The 25,273-nt window shown below is 47.5% G+C and overlaps 1 protein-coding gene across 4 annotated transcripts in view; it reads left to right on the top strand.

Annotated features, from left to right (window-relative positions):
• Nucleotides 1–8,089: 8,089 nt before the first annotated feature.
• The window catches only part of Igsf9b (immunoglobulin superfamily member 9B), a 52,606-nt gene continuing 35,422 nt past the window's right edge, over nucleotides 8,090–25,273 (top strand). For 3 of the 4 annotated variants that reach the window (XM_047519328.1, XM_047519327.1, XM_047519329.1), the window contains exons 1-3: nucleotides 8,090–8,313; nucleotides 18,904–19,101; nucleotides 20,983–21,129. In XM_047519328.1, the coding sequence (XP_047375284.1) occupies nucleotides 8,250–8,313; nucleotides 18,904–19,101; nucleotides 20,983–21,129 (409 nt within the window). In that variant the 5' untranslated portion in view covers nucleotides 8,090–8,249. Of the gene's footprint in view, nucleotides 8,314–18,903; nucleotides 19,102–20,982; nucleotides 21,130–25,273 lie in introns of those variants that run through there. The other variant, XM_047519330.1, reaches the window with a different exon arrangement.

Below are 25,273 nucleotides of genomic sequence, written 5' to 3'. Positions count from 1 at the left end.
CTACCACTTCTCTTTCTTTTTTGAAGACTAAGCTCAGACCTCACTCAGCCTCATCAACTTGCACCATCACCATCTTCTTGCAAGTCTAGTGTAATTCAAGCTTGGGTGCTGGGATTTGAATGTGATTTTTTCCCCCCAAGGATTCATGTGTTGAAAGCTTGCTCACTAGTGTTGTGGTGTTGAAAGTTGGTGGGATTTTTAACAGGTGAGGACTTGTGGGAAATACTCAGATCATTGAGGAAGCTGCCCTTGGAAGGAATTAAGGCAGTTCTTGTGAGACCCGTCACTACAGTAAGTTGTAAGAGTGAGCCCAAAATCAGAAACCCTCTCTGGCTTCTTGTATTGCAGTGACATCTCTCACTCCCACCATGATGCCATCCATTGTTGAGTTCTTGCCAGAGGCTGATCCAATGGAGCCACCTGATCTTAGACTTTCATCCTCCAAACCTGTGAGCTACATAAACATCTTTTCTTTATAAATTCAAACATCTCCCAGTATTTTATTATAGTAACAAAAGTGGATGGGGCCACCATCTCTCTTGAGGTTCCATGTTGACAGAATTTAGTAAGTGGTGTTCAGGGAATCAACCTCAAATTTTTACCTAGGTTAAGCTCCTGAGTGACGCAGATGGTGGTATCCTCCACAATGCTTGGCATGGTGCAGATTTCAGATTGGTGTTCAGGGGCTACTAGTCCACTGATTGATTCTTCCTGGGCCTTGGTCCTTGGTCTCCCCATTGCTGATCTTATAGTGTGACCTGCTCTTTGACTGACTTTACTAGCTTTATTATTTTCTGCTTCATCAACCTTGTGCCAGTTACAAGGATTCCAGCTTTCTGAGTCCATCACCTCACATACTACAAAGCTTCTGTGCTACATTAGAATTCCTGGCCAAATAATCCTTTGAGATAAAAATCCAGATTCAATTTACCCCCTGTATAGTATCACTGGGACTTGAAACTTTTTGGCTGCTGGGGAATCTATGACAGAGAAAGTTCTCATAAGAATGTTCAAATCCTTCTCTCCTGCAGACTTTAGTTTCTACCACCTTCTACTGCTCCTTCTATGAATGAAAGAGGAAGAACTCAGATGCAAAGGAATGCCCCAGACCCACAACTTGCTTGGGTCAAAGCTTGCATGGTCCAGTAGAGACCTGACTTCTACCTGTCTTTTAGATTCCCACATGCCAGGGTGTGTAAATGTGTATTACTGCTGCCCATCTGTACCTGCAAACCTCACTGATGGAGTCTATACCTATGGGTGGACATAAGCATACTCAGGTGGGCTAGAGTTTGCCCAGGAAGCCTGAGCATCATACTTTCCATTAATGGCCTTTGACAAGGTTAGGGGTTGCTGAAGAGTGATGGTAGTATGTTTCTGGGGGCAGTTCACAAATTTCACACAGAGCAGTGAACACCTTTTCGGCCTCCTAGATGAAGCCACAAAAACACAAAACGTGTCTTCTCAGAGGTTGTTAAGAATTGACCTGGAACTTCAAGAAGAAAGGAGGAGGAGGTTGAGGGTGTTATTTATATGGTTTTCAAATAAGCTTATTCTAAATTATATATCTACTTTCTGCCTTGGGCAAGAACTTGTTCCCTTTTCAACCAGACAAAAAATGAATACAGTTTGGCTAAAATTCCAGGACTGTTTTTTTTTTAAATCACTTAATTTCTACTATACTGCTACAAAGACATCTTTAAGAACTAAAACTTCATATCTATCTATCTATCTATCATTTACCTATCTACCTATCTATGCAATTATAGATTGCATGCCTACAATGGATATGGTTCTGGTAGATCCTGTTCCTGGGTATTATGGTTTGGATCTAAAATGTTCCCCAGTAAGGTCATGTGTGAGACAACGCAGGAATATTTAGAAGTGAAATGATTAGATTATGAGAGCTGTAACCCACTTAGTGGATTAATCCATTTTATGAATTCATAATTTGAAAGGACTATTGTACTGAATGAAAACTGTAGGAAGTAGGGTATAGTTGGAGGAAGTAGATTATCGGGGCATGCCTTTGTGGTTTATATTTTGTCCCCGGTGCCTTGATATTTCTCTCTGATTCTTGGCTGCCATGAGTCGACAGCTTTCCTTTACCATGCCCTTCCACCGTGATGTTTTGCCTCATCTAAAGCCCAGAGCAATGAATCTTAAGATTAGATAATTATGTTTTAGATTCTCATGGTTGGACTGAGACCTCTGAAACTATGAGCTAAAATAAAAATTTCCCCCTTTAAGTTGTTCTGCTCAGGTACTTTGAAAATCTGACTAATATACTGGGTCTATGGACTCATCTGGACAAGATGTCATGAAATGATCCTGTGGTGGTCAGAACAGGTTTCATACCAGGAAGGACTGTATCAGTCTCTGAGTCATTCAGCATCATTTAACAAGCTGTGACCTTCAGGGGTAATTGCAGCTGAGGAAGAGAACTCTATAAGTCTTTAAGAACTTATGTTTTGGGCTGGGGGGATATATAAGTTAAAGGTACAGCACTTGCCTAGCATGCACAAGGCCAGGGATTCAATTCCCAGAACCACAAACAAATAACAACAGCAACAACAACCCACTTATTTTTGAAGAGGGAAAGGTGGACTATTAGACCAGAGGTCACCTGCCCAAGAGACCAAAAACTAGTGGAAGAGAAGGAAGTCAAGCAAGGTGTCTATAAATTTTGAATCTAACTGGATAAAATGTTTAATCTAAATGGAAAATTTTCATAATAAGGGGGTTTGAGAAGCTTGCAAAGCTTCTCTCTACTTCACCTGCATCAGATCTTAAGATTAGTGTTTTGTATTTTGGAAATCTAATTTCCTTTATTTTCTTCTCTTCTAAGTTGTTTGAAAACATGCTGACTTGTGTCTCGGGTGTATTAGGAAAAAAACAAGGTGAAAGGGCTAGTATTTTATAGGGGTCAAGGACACATCCCCAGGAACTGGGATTGAATTAAAGTGAGAAAGTTTCAGGTCCAGATAATGTATGTCAAGTATGTCAAGTCCTTTATGATGGTTAATTTTAGGTGTCAACATGACTGGGTTAAGGGATACACAGATAGCTGGTAAAACATCATTCTTTCATTGGGTCTATGAGGGTGTTTCCAGAAGAGATGAAAATTTGAATCAGTAGACTGAGTAAAGAAGGTCCACCCTCATCAATGCAGTGGGCACCTTCCAATATGTTGAGGACCAGGACAGAACAGAAAGGCAGAAGAGGGGCAGATTTTCTCTCTCTGCTAGAGCTGGGACATCCATCTTCTTCTGACCTTCAACATCAGAACTTCAGATTCTCAGATCTTTGGACTCCACTAGTTTCTCAGGCTTTTGGACTCAGAATGACTCACATCACCAGCTTCAGCATTCTTCAGCTTTTAGATAGTATGTTGTTGTACTTCTCAGCTTCCATAATTGCATGAGCCAATTCCCATAATAAATCCCCTTCTCTCTTTTTCTCTCCCTCCCCTCTTCTTACACACACACACACACACACACAAACACACACACACACACACACACACACACACACATATACTGGTTTTATTTCTCTGAAAAGTCGGGCTAAAAGCTAAAATCTAAAATACCTTTCTAGATATTTCCCCTAGACTTCATTTTTGTTTTAATTTCAAAAAAACGTTTTCGTGGCAAACTGTTTCAGTTCAAAAATTGCAATACTCTCTGGCATCCCACAAGCTCTTCTTGCAACGTGGCACAGACATTGCTGTATCAAGAGATAAAATCTACATCCTCTCCCTTGAAAATTGGGGCAGGTTTTTGATATGCATGGGAGTGAAGCTATGTGTCTTCCCAGACTGGGACATAAAAGATGGTGTCTTCTACCTGGTTCTAATGAGATGTGAGGTCTTAGAAGCCAGTCACCAAGTCATGTGCAATCACAAGTAGTCTATGGAGAAGTTCACATGAGGATGAAACACCGCCCTTTGCTGACAGCTCTGGCTAACACCCAACATCAACTTGCCAGTCATGTGAGTAAGCCATCTTGAAAGTAGTATGTCCATGTTCCAGTGGAGCTGATGCCACATGGGGTAGAGAACAATTCCTACCATACCTGCCCAAATTGCAGATACATGCACAAGCAAATGACTTCTTATTTAAGTCATCACATTATCTGGGGATGAATTTTGTATAAGAAGATAACATACAGTTTCCCAATTATATAAATCCTAGACACTCTTTTGTGTTAATTTTGGCCACATTCTTTGATTTAGAATTTTCTCTCTTTCTCAGAATGAGCTATCTCAACACCATCCTACCCTAGATTCTACAAAAAAGTCTGGAATAACTGAGGAAGGTTAGAAGTGACAGGAGAGTGAACTATTGTTTTTGAGTCACACTTGCTCAGTAGATGGGAAGAAGGAATGAGGAGAGTTTTCTCTTTTAGACCTGGGTCTCCTATGAGTTACTTTTCCCATTTGTCCTTCAAGGACACATGGGCATGGTAGATGGCTAGGTGTGATTTTACATTGGATAACTAAGAAGACTAGCATTTTATATTTACAAAAAGCAAACCCTTCTTAAGGTTATGAGAAGATGACAGACATTTCCATACCCAACATACACAACATTCTAGATAGACCACCACATTTATTATGGACATCAGTGACTAACCAGGTACATCTTGGAGCTGTTCTTGGGATTGGCTTATGTTCCTCTCTTGATAAACTGAGGTCTATGCTGCCCTGAAATATTCAACTGGGTGTCCATGTGAGGGAGGAGCTTCCATCCTTCCTGAATCCAAAGCTCAGCAATATGTTAAGAGGAAAAGATTTGATTGGTCTCATTCATCACTTTTAGTTCATACAGCATGTCTTTCCTGAGCTGATTGGTAACTCAACTGACACAAGTTTGATGATAAGGACGATGCTAGATTTCCCCTTTGTATCTCAAATTTTTCCTTTTCCTCTCCTTATTCACCTCCTTGTTCTACTCTACTTCCAATAGACTTATCCAGAAGGTTATTCTCATTGTAAATGGTTCCTTTGGACCACTTCATGACTTATATGTTTAAACTTCCTGTGTATTTTCTTCTTTCCAACCTGACAGTTTCAGTTTCCTAGCAGAAACCACCACCTTGAATAGGAAAAAGTGGGTTGCCAAGTAAATATGACTAAGATGGATGGTAATAGAGGCTCTGTCCTTTTCTTCAGCCTGCAGACCATTAGAAGGTAGGTTCTATGAGCCCAGATGCTTCCCACCCCCCTACCTATTCATGCCTCTAAAGAATAAGGAAGTAAAGTTAGTCCTAGAGAACTCTGTAGGCCATAATTAGCTGCTTATAGATTTTGTAATGGGAATAATCCTGTATTTACCATTTGTATTAGTCAGTTTTTTGTTACCATAATAAAATGCCTGAGACAGTTGACTCCATAAAGAAAAGAGGTATATTTAGCTCATGGTTTTGAAGGTTCAAGGGCATGGTACCTGCATCAGTTCAGATATGGTACGGACCCCATTGCAGATGGCAGATGGCAATGATGGCTGCAAGTGTCTGGGTTTGAGGTTACATCTCAAGCCAGGAAGCAGAGAGGAAGGGGCCAAACTTGCTTCTTTCATAAAAAACTTTTTGGGAAAACTTCCAAGGGCTCCCAGCAGAACAACCTTCTGAGAGCATGCCCCTAATGACCTAGAACTCACCTCTTAAATGTTCCATACCTCCTAATACTACTGCTTTGGGGGTCAAGACTTCAATCACACAAAACTTTATGTAATGGTTTGGATGTGAGGTGTCCCCCAAAAGCTCATGTGTTAGACACTGCAAGAAGGTTCAGAGGAGAAACGTTTGGATTATAAGAGTCTTAACACAATCAGTGGATTAATCCCCTGATAGGGATTAACTGAGTGGTAACTGAAGTGGTAGGGTGTGGTTGGAGGAGGTGGGACTTGGAGGTGTGGCTTTGGGGTATATATTTTGTATCTGGAGAGTGGAATCTCTTTCTCTGCTTCCTGATCATCATGTGGGCCAGTTCCCTCTGGTACAATCTTCGCCGTAAAGTCTTACCTCACCTTGAGCCCTGAGAAATGGGGCCTGCTGTCTATGGATTGAGACCTCTAAAACTGTGAGCCTCTAAAAAAAATTTGCTTCCTCTATAATTGTGCTGGTTGAGTCTTTTAGTCACAGCAGTGAAAAAGCTGACTAAAACACTTTGAATGAACACAATTAAACCATTTCTAAAGTATAGCACCAGTTCCACAAATGGATTCCAGTAAGACCTCCAGTCTTACCAGGATTCAGAGAGATTGTGCATGTGTTTGTGTGCATGTGCTAGGGGTGGAGATGTTATTTTGGGGTATGTTGTTTGGGAATTAGTATATCAATGAGGCCTAGAGCTTCCAGCTCACTTTCTTAGTCCCAAGAAAGGCATTTGATCTTGAAAGAGAACCTGAGTCAATGGCTCAGGTAGAGATGTCCCCAGACTGATGTGTCTTGAGTGTGTTTACATGAATAGAGTGGGTGGGTAGGTAGGAGGTTATATAGGAGTTCTGGTGTTCCAGATAATGTTCAGATGTTAAACTGTACTAGTGTATTTGCTACTCTGCTCGGGGTCCCAGCTTTCCATCTTCTGACTGGCAGTGACCTAAGAGAGTACAAGTTTCAGGGAAGGCTGTTCCTCCATCATTCAAGACTACTTTCCATGCAAGGTGTGTTTGTTTCTGTGCATGTGTGTGTGGACATGGGTTTTCCTAAGAGCAAGTCCCCTTCTTATTCTTTTGAGAGGGTCATGCCCTTAGAGCCAGGGCTTCATGCCTAATGAGTGCTCTAAGCTGGTGAAATTCCTGAGTTCTCCTTCGCTGCCCTCTGTCTTCCTTCCTCAGTCAACAGCCCATCTTAGGGAGCTGTGTGGCTCTCACCACTGCTTTCACTCCTTGAAAGAACAAACATCTTCACTGCAGCCTCAGCTTGCTCTTGTGAGGTGATTGTAGTAGATGTTTCCATGACACTCATTTATTCCTTCTGCAAATACAACTGTATTGGGGGAGGGGATGAGGAGAGGCTAGAGTAGGAAGATTGGGAAATATGAAGACCTCCCAAGGTCTGTAATTATCTTTCTCTGTAGGAATAAGAGGTTCCTCTTCCCTTTCTCTGGGCATCCTCCACCCCAAGTCTCTAAAATGCTCCCCAAATTCATCTTGGTTTCATGTTGCTGAGAGGCGGCTAGGCTCCTCATAAGGTGGGGAGGGTGGGATCATATGCAGGAGGAAGCAGAGTTTATATAGGAGAGGGGGAAAAACTTATTACTGAAAGTTGGAATTTAGTAATGATGAGCAACGATGACCGGCACTGGGGGTGGCAGTATGTGTGTGCATGTGTTCTAGAGGGGTCTGTGACACGCCTCAGCTGAGTCAATGACTCATTTAAAATCTCAGCGACTTTTAGAGGTCATTTTAGTCATCCCCCTGCCTTCAGGCTGGATGGAGCCTAACTTGATATCACGTTTGGTGGAGGTGGTGTGTCGGTCTGGGTTAAGAGTGTGTGTGCAAGGGAATGAGGGTCGGGGAGGTAGCGCGTGACCTCTTTGAAAAGATCTCCAGCGAAGGACATTCCCGAGCTTCCCTAGGCTGCCCGCTCCTGGGTTTCCCCATCACTGAATCAGCATGGTTCTCCCGGGAACTGCTTTTTGCTGGATGGAAACCGGATGTTGGGTTCCCTGGGTGGGCGGGGGCTCCATCCCCTCAGACCTGTCAGGAGTAATCGAGACTCCTAAGGTCGGATTAGCCTGTCCGAGAAGCTATCTTTTCTTTCACCTTTAACTTGCCATGGAGTGTGAAGAGAGAACAGAACAGCGAAGACGCTACAACGCCTTCTCCTAGGCAATGCGCATGATTCTGCGGCTCTGTGCTTGCCACACTTCAACGCACCTTGAAATGGGCTCGCCTCCTTCGCGCCGCGACGGGCAGATATTTTAACCAATCGAGCTGCAGACTTGTGGAAAAAGACCAATAAACAGGCAGCGGGGGCGGGCCCAGAGACCCGGCTAGGCTTCACCATAGAACTGGCTGTGCTCTGCCTTCACTAGTAGTGCAGGTGCTGCTGCGCCGGGGCCGGGGAGGCTGCGCGCCTAGCCGAGCTGAGCCAGGGAGGGATGGAGAGCGGGCCGCCGGGGTTGCAGAAGCACCGGTGCGGGTCGTAGGCGGGAGAGAGGCGGGCGCTCGGGCACAAGAAGTGTGCGGGTGCAAGAGCACTTTGCGATAGGATGAGGCTCTTGGCTGGCGCGCGGTAGTACTATGATTTGGTATGTGGCCACTTTGATAGCAAGTGTGATCAGCACCCGAGGTCTTGCGGCTCAAGGTGAGTTGAAGTGCAGCGTCCCTCCTCTGCCCCTCCCGGCATTCTCAGCCCTTTGCTCCCTGCTCTGGCTCCCCGACTCCACGGAACACCGCTACTTCTTGCAGCGAGGCTCCGGCTCCGGCCAGGCGCGCCTCTGGGCACTGTTGGGGAGGGCCCGGGGGCCGTGAGCTATAGGAGCCGGGCGGGAAGGGGCAGGACCGAATGGGCTACCGGGCACTCGGGGAAAGAATGTCTTGGAATCGAGGTCGACTTCGCTCACCTTGGGCCCTATGTTTCATACCGGCACGTCGAACCCGTTGCCTCTTGTTGGAGCAGCCTCCTACTCGAGCTTTGGGGGTCAGTGGCTCTCCTAACTCTGGCTGCTGGGGAGTTTGCAGGTCATCGGGCAGTCTGCAGCACGCTCTAGCCTCGCTCAGTGCCACCGCTCAGCCGAAGGGCTCCTGGGAGGCGCGACACCGAGGCTTGGGACTCTTTGCACCCACGTCTAAGAGACGGGGTTCTCAGCCCTGAGGGCAGCCACCACTCCAGCTCGCGCCCCTACTGCCCACACAGCTTGGCAGTTGGAGATCGGATCACTCGCAGGGGCGGGGGTCGTGCGACGCCCAGTGAGAAGAGAATTGATGAAGCCGGCTCAGAGGAGTGCGGGCTTTGGGCTGGCCCTGGCAGTCTCCTGCGCCGGTTTTAGCCGCACCTGGGCCCAGGCCAAGCAAAAGTTCCCCGGGAGCGCGCCGCAGCTGCGACGACCCCATGCTGCCTCCCCTAGCTACGAAGTACAGCTTTCTAGGGGCGAGGGCGACGGGGGAGGGGTCCCCACTGCTGCATCAAAGAACGGAGGGGGTGGGATTTTTCTAATTTCTCGGTTCTGAGCCAGAGAAGAGGTAAGAGGGAAGCCTTCGTGTTGGGTGATGCGTGCGTGAGCGCGCGGGCTTTTGCTTTGGAGACTGGCAGAGCGACCTGAAAGCCTCTGGGTGGCACCCCGGCTCTCAGCCCTTGTATGGAAGTAGAAGCGGAGCCTGGAGGCTGCCCCGACTCTGAGCTCATGGTTCGCAGCGCACACACGACCTGGTTGAGGGCAAGTTCACAAGCCAATAGGAGATGGCGGCTGGAGAAAGCCGGTCAGTGGGTGGAAGTAGCCGGCGAGGACCCGCCAACCAGATCACCCACTCCCAGCAGAAGGGGTCAACGGGAGGCGTCCTTTCCAGGGTTTTCTCCCCTCCTTGTCTGGGCCGGTGTGTTTGTGTGTGTGTCAGGGGGGGTGGGGGCGTGATTTGAGAAAGTTTCTGGAATGGAATATGTCTCCTATGCTACTTGGGAGAGGGGCGTCTGAAAACAGAAAGAGCGAAGGGTGACGGGAAGGATGATTTTGTCAAGTGGTATGTTTATTTGAATAGTTTTGAAACTCTCCATTTGTCAGGTGGGAAAACTGAGGCTAGGTTGACTGCCAGGGCTTATGGAATGGGGTTGGAGGTGAGGTGATTCCAGTTATGCCCGAGAATCTGTGCCTCATCCTCATCCTCTCCCCTGTTTCCTTGTAGTCTTCCAATGTCCTCATCCTTCTCCCCTCTGGTTTTTGGTATGTTCCTGCTATGGGACTGTCGCTGAAAGCACAAAAGGATGTGCTGGGATCTTTGAATAGAAGAGACACTGAAGGAAGTCTCTGAAATAGCTTCCAAACATAAGCCAGGGTAGGGGAAATGGACTTTTTTTTAAAAAATTTATTAAGTTAATGCACAGAAAGGCAATGGTTTTATATTGCAGCAACACACGGAATGGCAAGACAGGAAGAACATCTCAACATTGCAGGTTGTTGAACATGACGGTTATGCTTTCTTACAGGGTACAGAGGTCCTTCTGAGATGGTTTGGCATGCACCCCTTTTTGAAAGTGGGGGTGACCTTATTGGTCTTGGGGGATCTTTTTTAGCATAAAGTGACTCTATGTGTAGTGACTAGGTTTAGAGTTAAATCCTCTGGGTTCAAGTCCTTGTTCTTCCACTTGCTGACCCTGTGACCTTGGACAAATTGCTTGACCTCTCTAAATGTCACTTGCCTCAGTGGAAAATGGGTTAACAGAATGAGTAGTATGAGCTTATAGGTCCTCCCTTGCTTCTTGCTATAAACAAGTGGCTACCTATTATATGTTATACAGTATGTGCTCATTAAATGTTAACATTATTTCATTATCTCTGGGATTCCTAGCCCCTTCTTACTTTTTTCCTTTTGGGCCATTTGGGACCCTTGGGAATATATTGAGGAGAAGTTCAGAGGGCTGCCTCTGTCAGTCCCTTTGTGGCTGACCTTGTCTGGGCAGAGCCTCTTGTTTCCTTGCATCCAGGGATATGTGCAGTGTGTGTAGTTTTCAGAGCTGCTTGGAAATCCTTCAAAAGGTCTGCAAAGCTCAATTGTTAATGGCCAGAGGTTTGGGGAAGGATGCAGAGCCAGCCTTTGGAGTGAGTGGGTATCTGCTCATGTAACTAGCACCAGCCAGTGTTGGGGTGCTGGTAGGACTTCTGATGAGAGTTCAGCTATTCTCTGCCTGGCAGAGGAGACTTCTGGGGAGATCCCTAAACTGGAAGGACTTTGGGATGCCACTTCTAGGATTTGGCTGAAGCAGAGGCTGCCCTGGCAGAAGGTGAAAGTGGATGGCCCCTCAGGCCATGTTGGGTTGGGACTGTTTCAAGCCAGGGATATGGGACAAATGTGGAGATAGACTTCTCTAAAAAGAGGTGTGTGACTAAGGTCAGTGGACAGGTTGGGAGGGTGAGGAGAAGAGGGACTATTGGCATAGTTTCCTCATCCCAGATGCCTACCCAGCAAGTTGGGGGGAGTTTCCATACTGTAGGAGTACCTTGGGCCATGCTTGGCTTTCTCTGAACCTCAAACATAGTAGGAAGTCTGGACTTTTTTCTCAAGGCTGCCTCTCCTCTTTGCCAGAAATTCTGTGCTTGGATTATTCCTGCCTCCAGTGTCCTCCAATGAAGTGGGGTTCTGACTCAGATCTTGATGGTGGTTGGACTAATGCCTTTTATTATCTACCTGATTGTCCTTTTGCCATTGGAAATGGGAGAGAGGAGGTTTAAACCCCACTGATCCTATCAGATGAGAAGACTTGGCCCAGGAAGTGGTCAATGGGTGTGTGTGTGTGTGTGTGTGTGTGCGTTTCTGCCCATCCTCAGTGCACACACACAGGAGTGTGTCTGACAGCCTGTACCCTGGGAGAAACTGGGGAGGCCATGCTTTAGAAAGGGGATGGTCAAGAGGCAGTGGGAAGAACAAGCTTTCAGCTGCTGGCCTGTAGCTCAACTTATGCCAGTCTCTGGACTTGTCAGGTCCCAGGTCCTAGGTGGTTTCATGTTTATGGTTCTGAGACAGAAAGCTGGGATCTGGTTACCTAAGGAGCAAAGGCTGACTCTGAGATATGCTGAAGCCTATTATCTCTCTGCCCCTCCCTCCTACCTTCCTCTCTGCCCTTTCCTCAGCCAGTTGCCAGTTCTCAGAGGCTGGCCCTCTGTGTGCCTTTTCCCTTGGCTAACTCTTTCTCAGCCCTGCTGGATCCTGGCTTGTGTCCCCATAGCCTGTTCACCTGTTTGTTGAGCTGAAGATGTGAGGGCAGGAGATAAACCCCAAAGAGGGCTGGGCCTGTGATTTAACCAGTTCTCTTCTCCATGACAGTCTCCTTTCCCAACATCATGTGGTCTTCTCAGCTGGGGTTCAGGGTCCCCAGGGAGCAGTCTCCTTCCCTTTGCTTACTGAATGCTTCCTTGCTGGAACATGTTAAGCAACTTGTGTTAAGAGTGGATCTGAATGGTGAAAAGATCTGTAATTGGTGAGAACTTCTAGATATCTAGAGGGGTGTGTGTGTATCTGAATGTGTCTCTGCATTTTATGCACACGTTTATGTATGTGCACTTGTATGTATAACTGCATGTATAACCGCACATGTATATGTATTCCCATATATGTGCACAGGTGTGTGTACAGCTTTTTGTATGTTGTATGTGTGTGCAAGCACCTGTGTGTATATGTGCACATGTGTGGACTGCAGCAGAACAGGGGCAGTTAGGTGCAGGCATGAGGTAGGAGCCATTTCTCCCCCAGTGCTGTGGGTGATTGTGAGACTACTGCTTCAGCAGACTCTTTGCTTTCCAATCCCCTTGCTCTGTACCTGAGTCTAGTCATCCCAGAAGTTATTAACTTTAAAGGATGCCTGGGGTTCTAGAGAGAACACTTAAATGGTAGGACAGAGTCTGAGCTCATGGGGACACTGAAAATGACCTGTCTCCCTAAAAGGGGGACTGTGGCATCAGATGCCATTAGCCAGGCACACTCCAGAGCAGAGAGGGGGCTGGGTCCCTGGGGAGGTGGGAGAGGAGGCAGGGATTGGAGAGGCAGCTTATAGTCAGCCCCCACCCATTGCCCAGGGGTACTGCCAACGGGTGTTGGCCCGGTCTGCCAGAAGCAGCTGACCTATTTTTCGTAAGAATCTTCCTGCTTTTCTGTTCTCTCTTGCGTGAATAAGCAGAAGAGTGGTGAACAGAGATGGGGCCTCTGACCATGAGGGTTTTAGAGAAAGATTCCATAAGGCCATGGCTGTGAGGGAGTTCTCAGCCAGCCTGACTATCCTTTTGAGAAGACAGGGAACTTATGGTCAGGCCACCTGTCCCCCTTGTAGCCCCCTTACCTCAGTCTTGGTCACATGTGCCCACTGAGACAGGGATGTGGCATACGACTTGCACACAGGCACAAATTGTACGAGGTGAGTCACTGTCCTCATTTTCTGACTTCCTAGAGTAGAGAGTGTTGACGTTTTATCAGGAGTAAATATGGAACTTTGATTTCCCACTTGGTAATCATGCCAATTTGGCCCCTTACCCTAGGATGCTAGCCTGGTGGCAGGCCTAGCCTGTAGTGCCCTCATTGGGCTGGCCTTGCTGCCTGCCTGCTGGCTTGTGGGTGAGTACAGGGGCAGGCCTCCGCCCAGGTGGTAGGGAGAGGGTTGTGGGTATGGGGGGGTGTGGCTTCACTTTTCTGCTGAGGAGCCATTAAAAGAGCAGAATTGAGATTGAATTACTAACTTCCTTCCTGCCAGTGGCTCATGGGGAAAGGGCTTTTGGAAATACAATCTAGCCAAGCAAATTAAGGTTGCTAATAACATCACTGCCTCACAGGCTGCTGGGGGGGAGCCCAGCTCAGAAGGGTTAGGGAGGAGAGGTACCCACAGAGGGAAGGAGCTGGCCATTCCTGTCCCCTACCCCAGTACCTTTTCATAATAAGGTTGCCAGGGTTTCCGGATGGGTTTATTCCATGCACACCTGACCTCTGACTTCAGACCTTGAGAGGCTGGATGGGAAGGGACAACTGGAAAGGCTGTGAGGACACTGGTGGGGAGACCACAGAAGGGTAGGGATTTCTTGGATGGGCACAGGGAGGGGTGTGTTTCCTAGATGCAGAGGGATGTCCCCCTGCCTTGTGAGAAGAATGGGACATCTTCTTTGTCTGGGCACAGGTCTCTTCTCCATGCCAGACTTTCTGGGTGTTTCCTTTGCTTTGGGCAGTAGGGAACCAGCCTCTGCCTTCCTCATGCTGTCCTCTGGGTGTGAGCCTCCCACTTGGTGAGAGCCCTGAGTCTGCCTGCTTCCTGGAATCTCCTGGAGCCTCCTGGCTTGTTGAGGAGGAGGGATTGGGGGACTATTGGGGGCTGTGCCTTTTTTGGACTCAGCAGGGATTATTTTTAGACTGGCAGATGGAGGTGGCGGTGGCTGTCGCTGGTATTATTAGACAACAGGCCTGTGGTTTGAGAGTCTGGTGCCCAGAGGAGGAGGAAGAGGAGGAGGCTGCAACAAGGATTAATGAGCCTTGGAGGCTGATGCTCAGCCCGCATCCCTTCCCTCCCTCAGCCACCACTAGACTCGGGCGGGGGCTTCAGATTCTCAGGCAGAATTACATTCATGCTATGGTTGGTCAGAGATGGTCCAGCTACCTTCTGATACAGGCCTACCCTGTAATCCTTCTTGGGTCTTCTTGGGCTACCGAGTCTGGACTCCCAGAACCTGTCCAGAGTATGGGGTGAGAGTAACTGAGCTCTTTGACACCATGAAGGGGTGAGGCTATAAGAGAGAAGGCTTGGTTCTCTGGGTCTGTGGTTGGGGCAGGAGGGTGGCACAGAGTGGGAATCCTGATTTTGCCACCTGTTACCTGTGTAACTTTGGGGGAGCCACATAGCCTCACCATTTGCATAATAGAGAAAATAGTACTCATGTCAAGGTGGCCATTGAGGGTGTTCAGTGAGACTGATGTCACATTCTTAACACGGAACCTGGTAGATAGTAAAGTCTTGCAATATTTTCTGTTCCCTTGCCAGCTGAGGCTGTCTCTCCTCACTCTTATCTCTTCCCCAAATATTTAAATTGTTTCCCAGAAAAGGGACCCTTCTTACCCAGCTTCAGGTTTTAAATGTTGGATGTGTAGCAATGCCAGGTCCTGGATACCTTGTCATTCTGTGCCTATGGTGGGGGTCCGCTGGCAGCCCTGGACTCAGCCACCCACTGGGTACCACCTGGCCGAGAGAGTGGGAGATTTGTATCCTATGGACTTCTTGAAAGGTCAGCCAGCCCATGGGGGGCCACCTCAAAATCACTACCTGCCCCCCTTCTCTTCCCTTCCAGGGTGGCAGAGCTCTGGTGGTAAATAGTCCCCCAAGATGCAGATTGGCTATGCTCAGGGTGTATAGTTTCCTGCCTTCTGGATAAAGGATATATGTGATGTGTGACTCTTCATAGCCTTTTTATTACTGTGCTTGTCCTCTGCCAAGGCCAGTTTCTTCTTTAGAGGGATATGCTTTGTTCCTCTGGGCCCCTGCTTGCCGCTCTGAAGGAGAGGGTTCAGGGTCCCCCCACTGCAGCCCCTGTCTCTAGCCATTCTCTCTCCTTTTTCCTTCCCTTTCCCTTCCTCTATCTTCTCTCCACTCCCACTGGCCCTGTTGGGAACAAGCCTGCCTGCCTCTCTAGGCTTAGTTTTGTGTCCCCCTCATTCTGAGGTTGAGGTGCTGTGAGGGTCTATGTCTTTGTGTCCCTGTGTCCCTCTCTGTTGTGTTGTGCCCTTGAGCTGTCTCCTGGTTAGGCTTGGCCTGTGTCTGGCTAGTAGGAGGCCCATCTGGGCCTCCCCAACCCTTGCTTCTGTATCTCTTTCATTCCTGGCTTTGGGTTTGTTTCCCCCTGTGTTTGAGCTTTTTGTGTCTTGTCCATTAAGCCCCTCTTCTCTCTTTACTGCCAGCTTGATTTCTCTCTTTCTCACGGAACATTTCTGGAGATAGTATTGTATTAGATACACTCTTGCTCAGAAAGGATGAGGCTTAGGGAGAAGTGCTTGTGGATGATGGAGTGAGAGAACATGCCTTGTGCACGTGCGAGTGTGTGTGTGTGTGTGTGTGTAGGAAATGAAGAAAAGAAGATGAATATTTTAGGATCTAGAAGGATCTGGAGGCCTTGGGCTGAGAGTGGAGGCTAGGATGAGGCTGCCCCCTCTGCTTTCTTTTGGAGAAACCCTTCTCATTTTGTTGTGTCATCTTTGGGATGTGTCATCTCTGTAGCTGTTTCTCTGTGGTTGAAAAGTTCCTCCAGAGGAGATGCTGGGTGACTGAGGCTCACTGCTTTATGGGGAGGCCTTATGCTGGGGACATAGTGCTGAGCCCAGGGGCTGGCTGGGGCTGGGGGTGGCAACCTGGAACCTTCACCAGTACCCTGAAAGAGAGGTGTGAAGGAGCCTGCTTCATTGCCATGCAGTGAGAATGAGGCAGGTCTAGGTGCAAATGAGCAGCTGGCACTGTGGGAAGCCATGTCAAAGCTTACCTGCCTCTTGGTATTGCACCCCACAGCCTTCAACCCTAGCAGTCAGCTCTCCAGAGCAAAACTTCACTGTTAGAGGTGTTCAGCTGTTCTCCTAACTCTCTACCTTCTACTTAGGTTCTAGGGTCAGAGAAACCTCTCTCTGTGTCCTACTCTACCTTCTCCAGGTACCCTGGCTCCTGGGAATAACTCCCTTCCCTATTCCCAGTTTCCTATGGTTCCTCTCTTCATCTTTGCTGTGGACACTCAGTTGTTGAATGTGTATGTGCACACATGTGTGCTTATGTACGCTCATTCACGTGTGCACATACATGCTCTCATGCTCCTGCTTGCTCAAGATGCCGCTGTTCAATGTTCACCCATTCCTTTTGGTCCAGCCTTGGCCTTTGTACTGATGCAGTAGGCAGGCTCCTATGCCCAGGTGCCGCTGGGGGTGTGGGGGAGGTGCCAGCTGCAGCTGGGCTCTCTCCTTTCCCTGAGGGACCTTGCTGCAAACCTAGCCTGAAGCAAGTTTGGGGGAGGGGGAGTTGGGAAACCTGCTGGGGCCTCGGGCAGGTGAGTGCAACACTCTGCTTTGCTCCAAAAATACTCTGTGATCTTAGCTCTTTCTCTATAAAACAGTGATGTCACTGGGAGCCAATCAGCTTCTGGGAGGGCTTGCCTCCTCCTCCTCCTCTTCCTTCCGCAAGTCGAGGGGAGGAGGAGGGAGAAGAACGAGACACACTGAGACGCTCACAGACGACATACAGACAGACACACAGAGATTCACAGAAACACACATGCACATAGAGACTCCCTCCCCCCAATCAAGCAAAACCCATTCCCCTTGCACAAGCCAATAGAAATCTTGGATCCCTGTTCCCTAATACACATGCTCGCGCTAGTGCTCACACACACACACACACACACACACACACACACACACGAATAGAAACAGAAACAGGGAGAAAGACAGGCAGGTAGACAGAATTACCCACACAGAGTGGGAGCAAGAGACAGAGAAACTTACAGAGAGATAGAGACATGGAGAAGGAGCCAGAGAAACAGAGGCATGGGAAGTGGGGAAAGACATACAGATAGACAAAGAATCAGAGAGAGACACACACAGAGAAGGAGAGAGAGAATAGAGAAACAGATAGAAATTCAGGGAAGGAGCCTGAAAGAGAGGAAGACATAGAGAAATAGACACAGGAGACACAGAGCAGAGACAGATATATACAGAGACATAGAGGAGATAAAGACAGAAAAGGAAACAGAGACTGACAGAGGTAGACACAGGAGGAGAAACACACACACACACACACATACACACACAGAGCCAGACACACACACACAGCCAGACACAAAGACATAAAGGACAGAGAGAGGTGGGAACCCACAGTGGTCAGAGATGCAGACAATCAGACCTAGGTGGACAAAGATCCAAAGATCAGTGCTGCTCTTCTGGCATCCTTTCCGGGTGGGAGGACCCAGCAGGCTCCTGGCTTTGAGCCTGCAGTCAGGCGGTTGCTGTCCTAGGTGCTGCCCTGGAGAGTAGAGATGCTCACACTGGACTGGGAGGACAGGGATGGGGAAAGCCTGTGGTCAACGTGGGAGTGGTGGGTAGAACAGAGGAGGAAGGGGGCAAGGCTGCCCCTTGGCTGTCCCTTTCACTGCATGTACTGGACAAGGTGACCTTGCCATCTCCTTTGCTGTGCCTGGTCACGGAGGCCTGGTGTGGGAGGAATGTCAACGGAAGGTGGGCTGCACGCATGCCCTGTATGGGGCCCAGGAGTGGGTGCTGTGGGCATGGACAGTACCCCTGTGGTTTAGTCTTTCTATTGCATCCTCCAGCTTGGGTGGGGTTGGGGGTTTCTCATTCCTGCATCCTTCCTTGCCAGCCAGGATGGGTGTGCCCTATCTGGCTGCCTGATTTTGAGGTCCTCTCCCAAAGGCAGTGACCACCACAGGGTTCCCCTTCTCTGCCCCCAGCATCTTACTCTCCTAATGATGATATCTGAGGCTTCCGTGAGAATCAGCTCGATTTGGGGCTTGAAAACTGGAGGACTGCGGCCCCTCCCACTCCCCTCTGCAGCAGGGCTGGCTCTGTGCGCTGGTAGGAGGAGGGGCTGGAGAGGCCAGCTCAGGCTGGTGGGGTTTTCCCTCTGGTGTTGCCATGAGCAGCCTCAGCTTTGCTTGTTAGGGATTCCCCTGCTCCTGTATGGAGTACTCTTGTTTAGTGCTGCGAACATCAGACTGAGCTGGGGGTGGGGCAGAGGAGGAGAGCTGACTATGTCTCCTATGACGCTCTAGTTGGAGGCATCTTGCTTCAGGGAGACTGTTTCACATTCCCAGGCCCTGAGGCCCTTCCACCTTCAAGTCTGTGGCTGCTTATAATTCTGGTTGGGGGTGTTGTCCTAGTGGAACAGGGCACAATTATGCCTGCTCTTCTTTGGGACTGGGGAGGGAAGGTCTGACTTCTAGGACTGAAAAAAACTGCTTCCCTCTCCTTTCTTCCTTTTACCCCCCACCTTTGTGGATGCCCAAGGGACCCCAGGCAAGAGGGAGGTATGAATAGAGAGGTGGAGAGCAGTTGGAGGGTATACTAGGACCTCTCAGGGAGACCCGGTAGGGTAAGCCTAGGAATTGGATGGAGGATGGTTTTAAGGAGGGAGGCAGAGGCCATCCTTTAATGTGGGGGGCATGAGGCTGCTGGAGCAGGATCTCTTTGTCACCTCTCCATGTCCCAACTTGGTTGTCTCTGTTAGGTGCCCACGGCCTGCGAGAGGAGCCCGAGTTTGTGACTGCAAGAGCTGGTGAGGGTGTGGTCCTGCGATGCGACGTGATCCACCCGGTGACAGGACAGCCCCCGCCCTATGTCGTAGAGTGGTTCAAGTTTGGGGTCCCAATCCCTATCTTCATCAAGTTTGGCTACTACCCACCCCACGTGGACCCTGAGTATGCAGGTAAGCTTTGAATGCTGAGCCCTATCCCACCTCTGGAGACTCCAGGACCTGAGAGCAGTGGGTACTATATACCTGAGGACAAAGTCTTCCTCTAGTTTTGACTTTGCCACTCCTATCCAGGCCTTAGTGGTTACCCATGAGTTCCCAGGTGCCTTTGCTTTTGTCTCTATCAGTTTTTATCTTTTTCTGACTGGTCCATTATCTCTGTTTTTCACAATTTCTGCCTCTTTACTCCCAGCTTTTCCCACTGATAGGTTTTCATTAAGCGTCAGGAGGAAAGGAAATAGGAGACAGACATAAAGCCCTTCTAAACCACACAACTGGGGATGTGGAGAGAGTCAGAAGTCCCAGGGCAAGCTAGAGAGAGAGGCCCCACTGTGAGGGAGCAAGGACTCCCTCTCCAGGGAAGGAGGGGAGTCAGACAGCCCCACCCTTGGCAAGGTGTGCTGCAGAATCTGCAGTCTGACTGGGCCCACTCCTTCCCTCCTGGTTCTGAAGTTAGAGTGGCCTTCCATCCCTAAGTGTAGTGTGCATCTCTACCACCCCTCCGCCCATCTGTGCCCCTGGCAGGTGTCAGTCTCTGTCTCCTCTGCTACCTGTCCTCCCCTTTCCTTGGCCCTGTTTGTGTCTTGCTCTGCAATTACTCTGTCAGCAGTGGCCTCCCTGTGACTCACTGCTGCCACCCGCCAGTCGCCAGCCTGCCAGGAAGGAGGGTGTGGGTTGTGTGTGTGTGTGTGTGTGTGTGAATGTCTGTGAGCATGAACGTGTGTTGTCATTGAGAGGAAGACAGGAAACAGGCAGGGTACTGCTTTTATTTTGTCTTTGCTGTGACTTATGAGATCTGAGTTGCCTTTCTCTAAGAATGCTTCCTTTTCTGCTTCTCTTTCTTCTGAGCTAATGTCTCTCACTCTCCTTTTGGCTGGGCTTGGTTTTAATTTTTTTTTTTTTTTTTTTTAGGCAGATTTCTAGTGCCAAACAAGGAGGAAAGCAGAGGTGGTGATCTTGGCTTGGGGTAAACATGGGCTGGAGCTGGGATGGGAGGCAAAGTGTGAGGGGACCCTGAGGCCTGCTTTCTCCTGCTGGTGTGCAGAAAGGGGTCCTGCAGCAACACTTATTTTCTCAGGGCTCAGAGTGTCACAGGAATGGCCTCCTGATGGAGTTAAGGAAGGGTGGTGGTGGTATTTTTGCTGTGTTTGCTGACTTTTCCCTAGTTCTCAGATTTATAGGAGTCTCTGGGTTTTAGTCAGATATGTAGTTTTTCTGGCTCTGGCAGCAGGACCAAGGAGGACTCCTAGCATCCTGGTTCCTGGCCTGCCTTCCCACTGCCCTGTTGTAGGGAAGGAAGACACGGAGAGAAGCTGGGTAAGGCAGTTCTGGGCACCCTGCCTAGGATAGGTATATTGCTTAACTGGAGTGGAAATGCATTGGGACCTTCTGGACACCCCTGGCCTATTCTTTTCTGGTCTCACCCTCTTTCTCTTTCATTTCTTCTCAGCTCTGTATCTATCATGTTTTTTTTTTTTTTTTCCTATGTGTGTCTGTGTGTGTATGTGTGTGTATGTGTCAAGAGAGCTCCAAAAGATTGCATATATTCTAAGGAGATGAGGGTTTTCTCGGTGCCAAGTGCATTGAAAACTGCCAGTGTAGGCTGGGGCAGAGCCAGCTGGGGAGGGACAATGACTCCATGGCCAAGTGTCATGCCTTTCCCTTTGCCACCTGCTGCTGGCAGGGATAGGTGCCAGCTGTCATTTTGGGGCCTTGCTGTGGAATGTGGTCTGAAAGTTGTGATGGATCTTCTGTCTTTAACTTGGGTGGGGTGGGAATGGCAAGCTGCTGTTCTTGCCTGATGGCTTCTTAGGATATGTCCACTCTGTTCCCCAGGCCGGGCCAGTCTTCATGATAAAGCATCCCTACGGTTGGAGCAGGTGCGCTCCGAGGATCAGGGCTGGTACGAGTGCAAAGTGCTCATGCTGGACCAGCAGTATGACACCTTCCACAATGGCAGCTGGGTCCATCTCACTATCAACGGTGCGTACGGGCCCCCTCCTGCAAGTAGCCCAGGAAGACTTCCTCTGAGGACTGGCTCTGGAGGAAACCCCATCCCTTTCCCCAATTCTTGATGCAGAGGAGCCTGGGCAAACCTTGGCCCCATGAGATCTCAGCTCACTCCTGTGCCTGCCTTCATTGTTTTCCTGGAGCCTCTGGGGTCAGTGGAGATGCATAGAAGCAGCAGTTCCCTATGTGCAAGGTGGTGTCAGAGTTCCTAAGAGGGTGGTGGGAATCTGCTTCTGGAAACCAGGAGGGCTAACACTGATTGTCATTCCAGCCTTGGGATTCCAGTGCTAGCCCAGAGAGGGCCTTCCCTCTCTCCAGTGGAATTCCTGGAGTCTTAGCATTAGTCTTTTTAGGTTGATACTGTGGTTTCTTGTTAAATATATTTATTTGGGTAATAAGTATTGAGGGTCTTTTATGTGCCTAGCCTTGCACCAAATGATGGGTAAACAATGGCAAGCAAACCCAGAAGCAGTCCCTGTTTGTACACAGTTTACCAGCTAATAAAACACAAGAATTCTGGCAAGAGGAACAGTTTTAATGGCCGTCAGTTATTTATAGCTCAGGTTAAATGGATCATGCTGCATACAGATGCTTTTCAAATATCTGTATGGGGGAAAGGATGCTTGGGTGAACTTGCCCAGCTCCTTTGTGTTGGCTGAGGCTGGGGGCCTGGGTCTGTGGTGGTGATGTCACTAGGGGCCAGGTCTTCAAGGTCTCCCCAGAGGGAGAATGTACCTTTTATATCTCTGGGAATTCTTACCTGGGGGGAGATGCTCTGGAGGAGCCAGAAAGCTGAAACCAGAGAGAAAGAACAGAGAAGTGATCCCCAGAGTGGGAGGGAGTGGGATATTTTATTTTTGTTTTGCTTTGTTCATTTGACCAGATGCTTATTCTTCTTTATTCAACTTTATGACAAAAATGTATTCAGACCCACTGTGTCATAGACACCATGCTGATTATCAAGGCTTCAACAGCACTTGTGCTTAGATATGCCTATACAGTGAAGGTCCTTATGGTTTGAGTTCTGATACTATAGATGCTGTGGTTGGAAAAGAGAAATTGGTGTTGTTCCTGGCATGGAAACTTCTCTCAGTATTGATCTACCCTGAAGGATGGCTGTTTGTCCTAACTTGTGGAGTCGGATCAGATGCATGCTCTTTCTGAATCTGAAAACCTGTCCAGTGTCTTGGAAGGACAAAATCTGTTGGTTTTTTCTTTTGTTTTATTTTTCAGTGCTAGGGGTCAAACCCAGTTTTGTGCATGCCAGGCAAGCATTCTCTCCCCATCCCTAGAACAGAATATTTTAGCAAGAATATTGGCCCAGAAGATAGGAAATGTTAAAGATGGTAGCCCTAGGTTCGTTTTGGCTCTGGTATTAGATGTGGTTGTCTTCTGCAGATCGTTCCCAAGTGGCTAACTGCAGACAGATTTTAAATCTTGGGTGATTTGTCCTCACCACCCAGCAAGCTTTTGAGTCACCTCGTTTTAATGCCAGCTGTTGTGTGTGCAGTGACTGCAAACTCATCTTAATATTAGCCTAAGCAAAACATAATTAGGAAGGTGAATCTGCTGCTTAAAGTTTCCCTGATTGAATAGCAAGCCAAGAGTCCCCACGTTGCTTCCTTTCTCTCCAGGGCCCTTTCCTAAATGGTTGGAACCTATCTAGAGCTGCTGCCTCCTTTTCTTTTGCATTATTCTGTATAGTAGTGTCTATTTCAGAAATCTGAGACTCCAGGCATTCAGTTGACGCATGAAGAAAGTAGAATCTAGTTTGGAATTGTATGTTTTCTTGTATGTCTTTCTTAGTTTGCACCAGTGGGAGTTGATTCTTAGGAAATTTCTAATTGCTTTGAGTAGAATAAATGGGGACCAAGAACCTTAAAAGATTAGATTTAGTTTATCTCATGAACTCACTGTGTATTAACTATGTTATTGTAGATGAGTTAAATTACCTTCCTCAGGGGAGAAAAAACTGATGTCTGTTTGCATAGTTGCGGTGAGGATTCAATGAAATGCTGTGTGAGAAAGTATGTTGCAAAGGGTCTGGAGCATTAATTACATATGGGTAGTTAAGGATAAAATGCTGGCCACCCTCCTTCTCAAGATATAAAGCCAGTGAAACTACAAAAAAAAATTTTTTTTTAAATGTAGTTAGCAGGGATGTCAAACTAGAAGATGCAGAGGACTTTGGTAGTCTAAAAATCCTTATGAATCCACTAATAGTTATCCATTCAAAACTTATTTTTGAATGTCCAATCCATGGCAGGTTCCAGGTATATGACCAGGGGCATGACCCAATTCTGGCTTTGAATATCCTTAAAACTCCAGAGACAGTCAAGTCCAGAGATGATTGCCATGTGGCTTTGGGAGCACCAAAGAGGGATAGTTTCTTTGAAGAAATGGCCTCTGTTCAGAGACCTGGCTGGTGAGAAGAGCTAGTCAGGAGCAGATGGGAGGTGGGGAAGGCAACTCCAAGAAGAGGGAGCAGCATGTCTGGAACCCTCAAGCAAGGAGAGTGGCACTCCTCATTCAGGGAGTGCAGCCTGGTTGTTCATATGGAAGCACTGGGCAGGAACGCCAAGCATGGTACACCATCTGCTCCATGCTTGAGAACAGGGCTTAATGATAGAACAGTTTTCCATAACCAAGAAGCTTATCTGTGAAATGGGCAGAACAGAATAGATGCCTCCCAATAGAAGAGAACGATCTCCCTAACCTTATCACCCATTTCCCTTTTTACTGAGTTCTGAGGTTCCCTCCCATCATAAATATTTCTATTATGGATGAGTTATGCTAGCATTCTGTTTCTTCCAAACTAGAAGGTTTAATGTCAGTTTTTTTGTTTTTTTTTTTTGACAGGGATCTCCTTTGGAAATTGAAAGGCCAGAGAAAAATTAGAATTACAAATTTTTTCATTCCCCTTCTGTGCTTTCTTTGAAGACCAGTTGGGTGGAAACAAACCCAATTATTTCTTTATCACATATAAAATACCCCAAAAACCCAAGCCAAGTCTTGCTTTAGGTTGGTGAATTACTTGGAGGAGAGGCCAGCCTGTTTCTAACCTGGACTATTAATTATAGGGCACTTGCAAAAAGAATTAAGCTCGGAAATGCAGCTGGCAAGCTAACACATTATTCAGTAAATAATCAAGAGTCAAACCATTATTTTCCTGAAAACTCGAAATTGTTCAGAGTACTTTCATGATTAGCACCTAAATAATAAAGTAATTATGTAATTAGTAATTAATTTGTCACTTCAGGACGTAGTTTAATTTATTATCTTTTCTTTTAAGCTGGAGACCAGAGGTAACAGAGGCTGTGGCTGTATTAACTCTATTTCAGGGGACAGGTTAGGTGAGGATGGCTCTGCTGGGGATGAGCACGTGTTCCTGGGGCCTGGGGGCTAGGACTCCAGGATCCCTTTACAAGGAATTTGAATGATTTTTTGCCATTATGTCTAGTATATTCTTAAACACTGAGAATTGATTTTTCTCAAGGATGTGTGTTGTGTATGTTTTTGGTTGTGATGAAGTATCCTTCTTAATACCTTCCATCATCCCTTTCCAAATGCCCCCTGTGTATCCATATTGAGCTGTGGGCTTTGGAGATTAAAAGCCCAAGATGGTCTTGGGATGGTCTTACTCTTAAGAAGTTTTATGTATTTGAATTTGTGTTGGTAAAAGCCTTCATTCAGTTTTCTTATTCTTTCATTGAGCAAATATTTATTAAAAATGCTGTTTGATCCAGAAATAGTGTTAAAAGCTAGACATTCAGTGCCACTGCAGAAAAGGTGTCTGCTCTCAGGGAGTCACTATTCCCAAAAATTGGGACTGATAAGAAACGTGTGAGCAAATACATGTATGTGAAGTTGGGGATGTAGCTCAGTGGTAGAATGCTTGCCTACCATGTGTAAGGCTTTGGGTTAAATCCCCAGTACCACAAAAGCAGAACAAAACACATACTTATATATGGACGTTCGTTAGTGATAAGTTCCTTAAAGAAAATAAAACAGTACAAGGGAATAGGGAATTCCAGAAGTGCCATCTGAAATGGACTGATCAGGTAAGGCAGAGATAGCATTTAACTGACTTGTATGAACAGAAAGAGTGCAATATGGG

Source organism: Sciurus carolinensis, chromosome 11 (genome assembly GCF_902686445.1).
Source record: "Sciurus carolinensis chromosome 11, mSciCar1.2, whole genome shotgun sequence".
Taxonomy (NCBI): Eukaryota; Metazoa; Chordata; class Mammalia; order Rodentia; family Sciuridae; genus Sciurus; species Sciurus carolinensis.
This window is presented reverse-complemented; position numbering and strand designations above follow the sequence as displayed.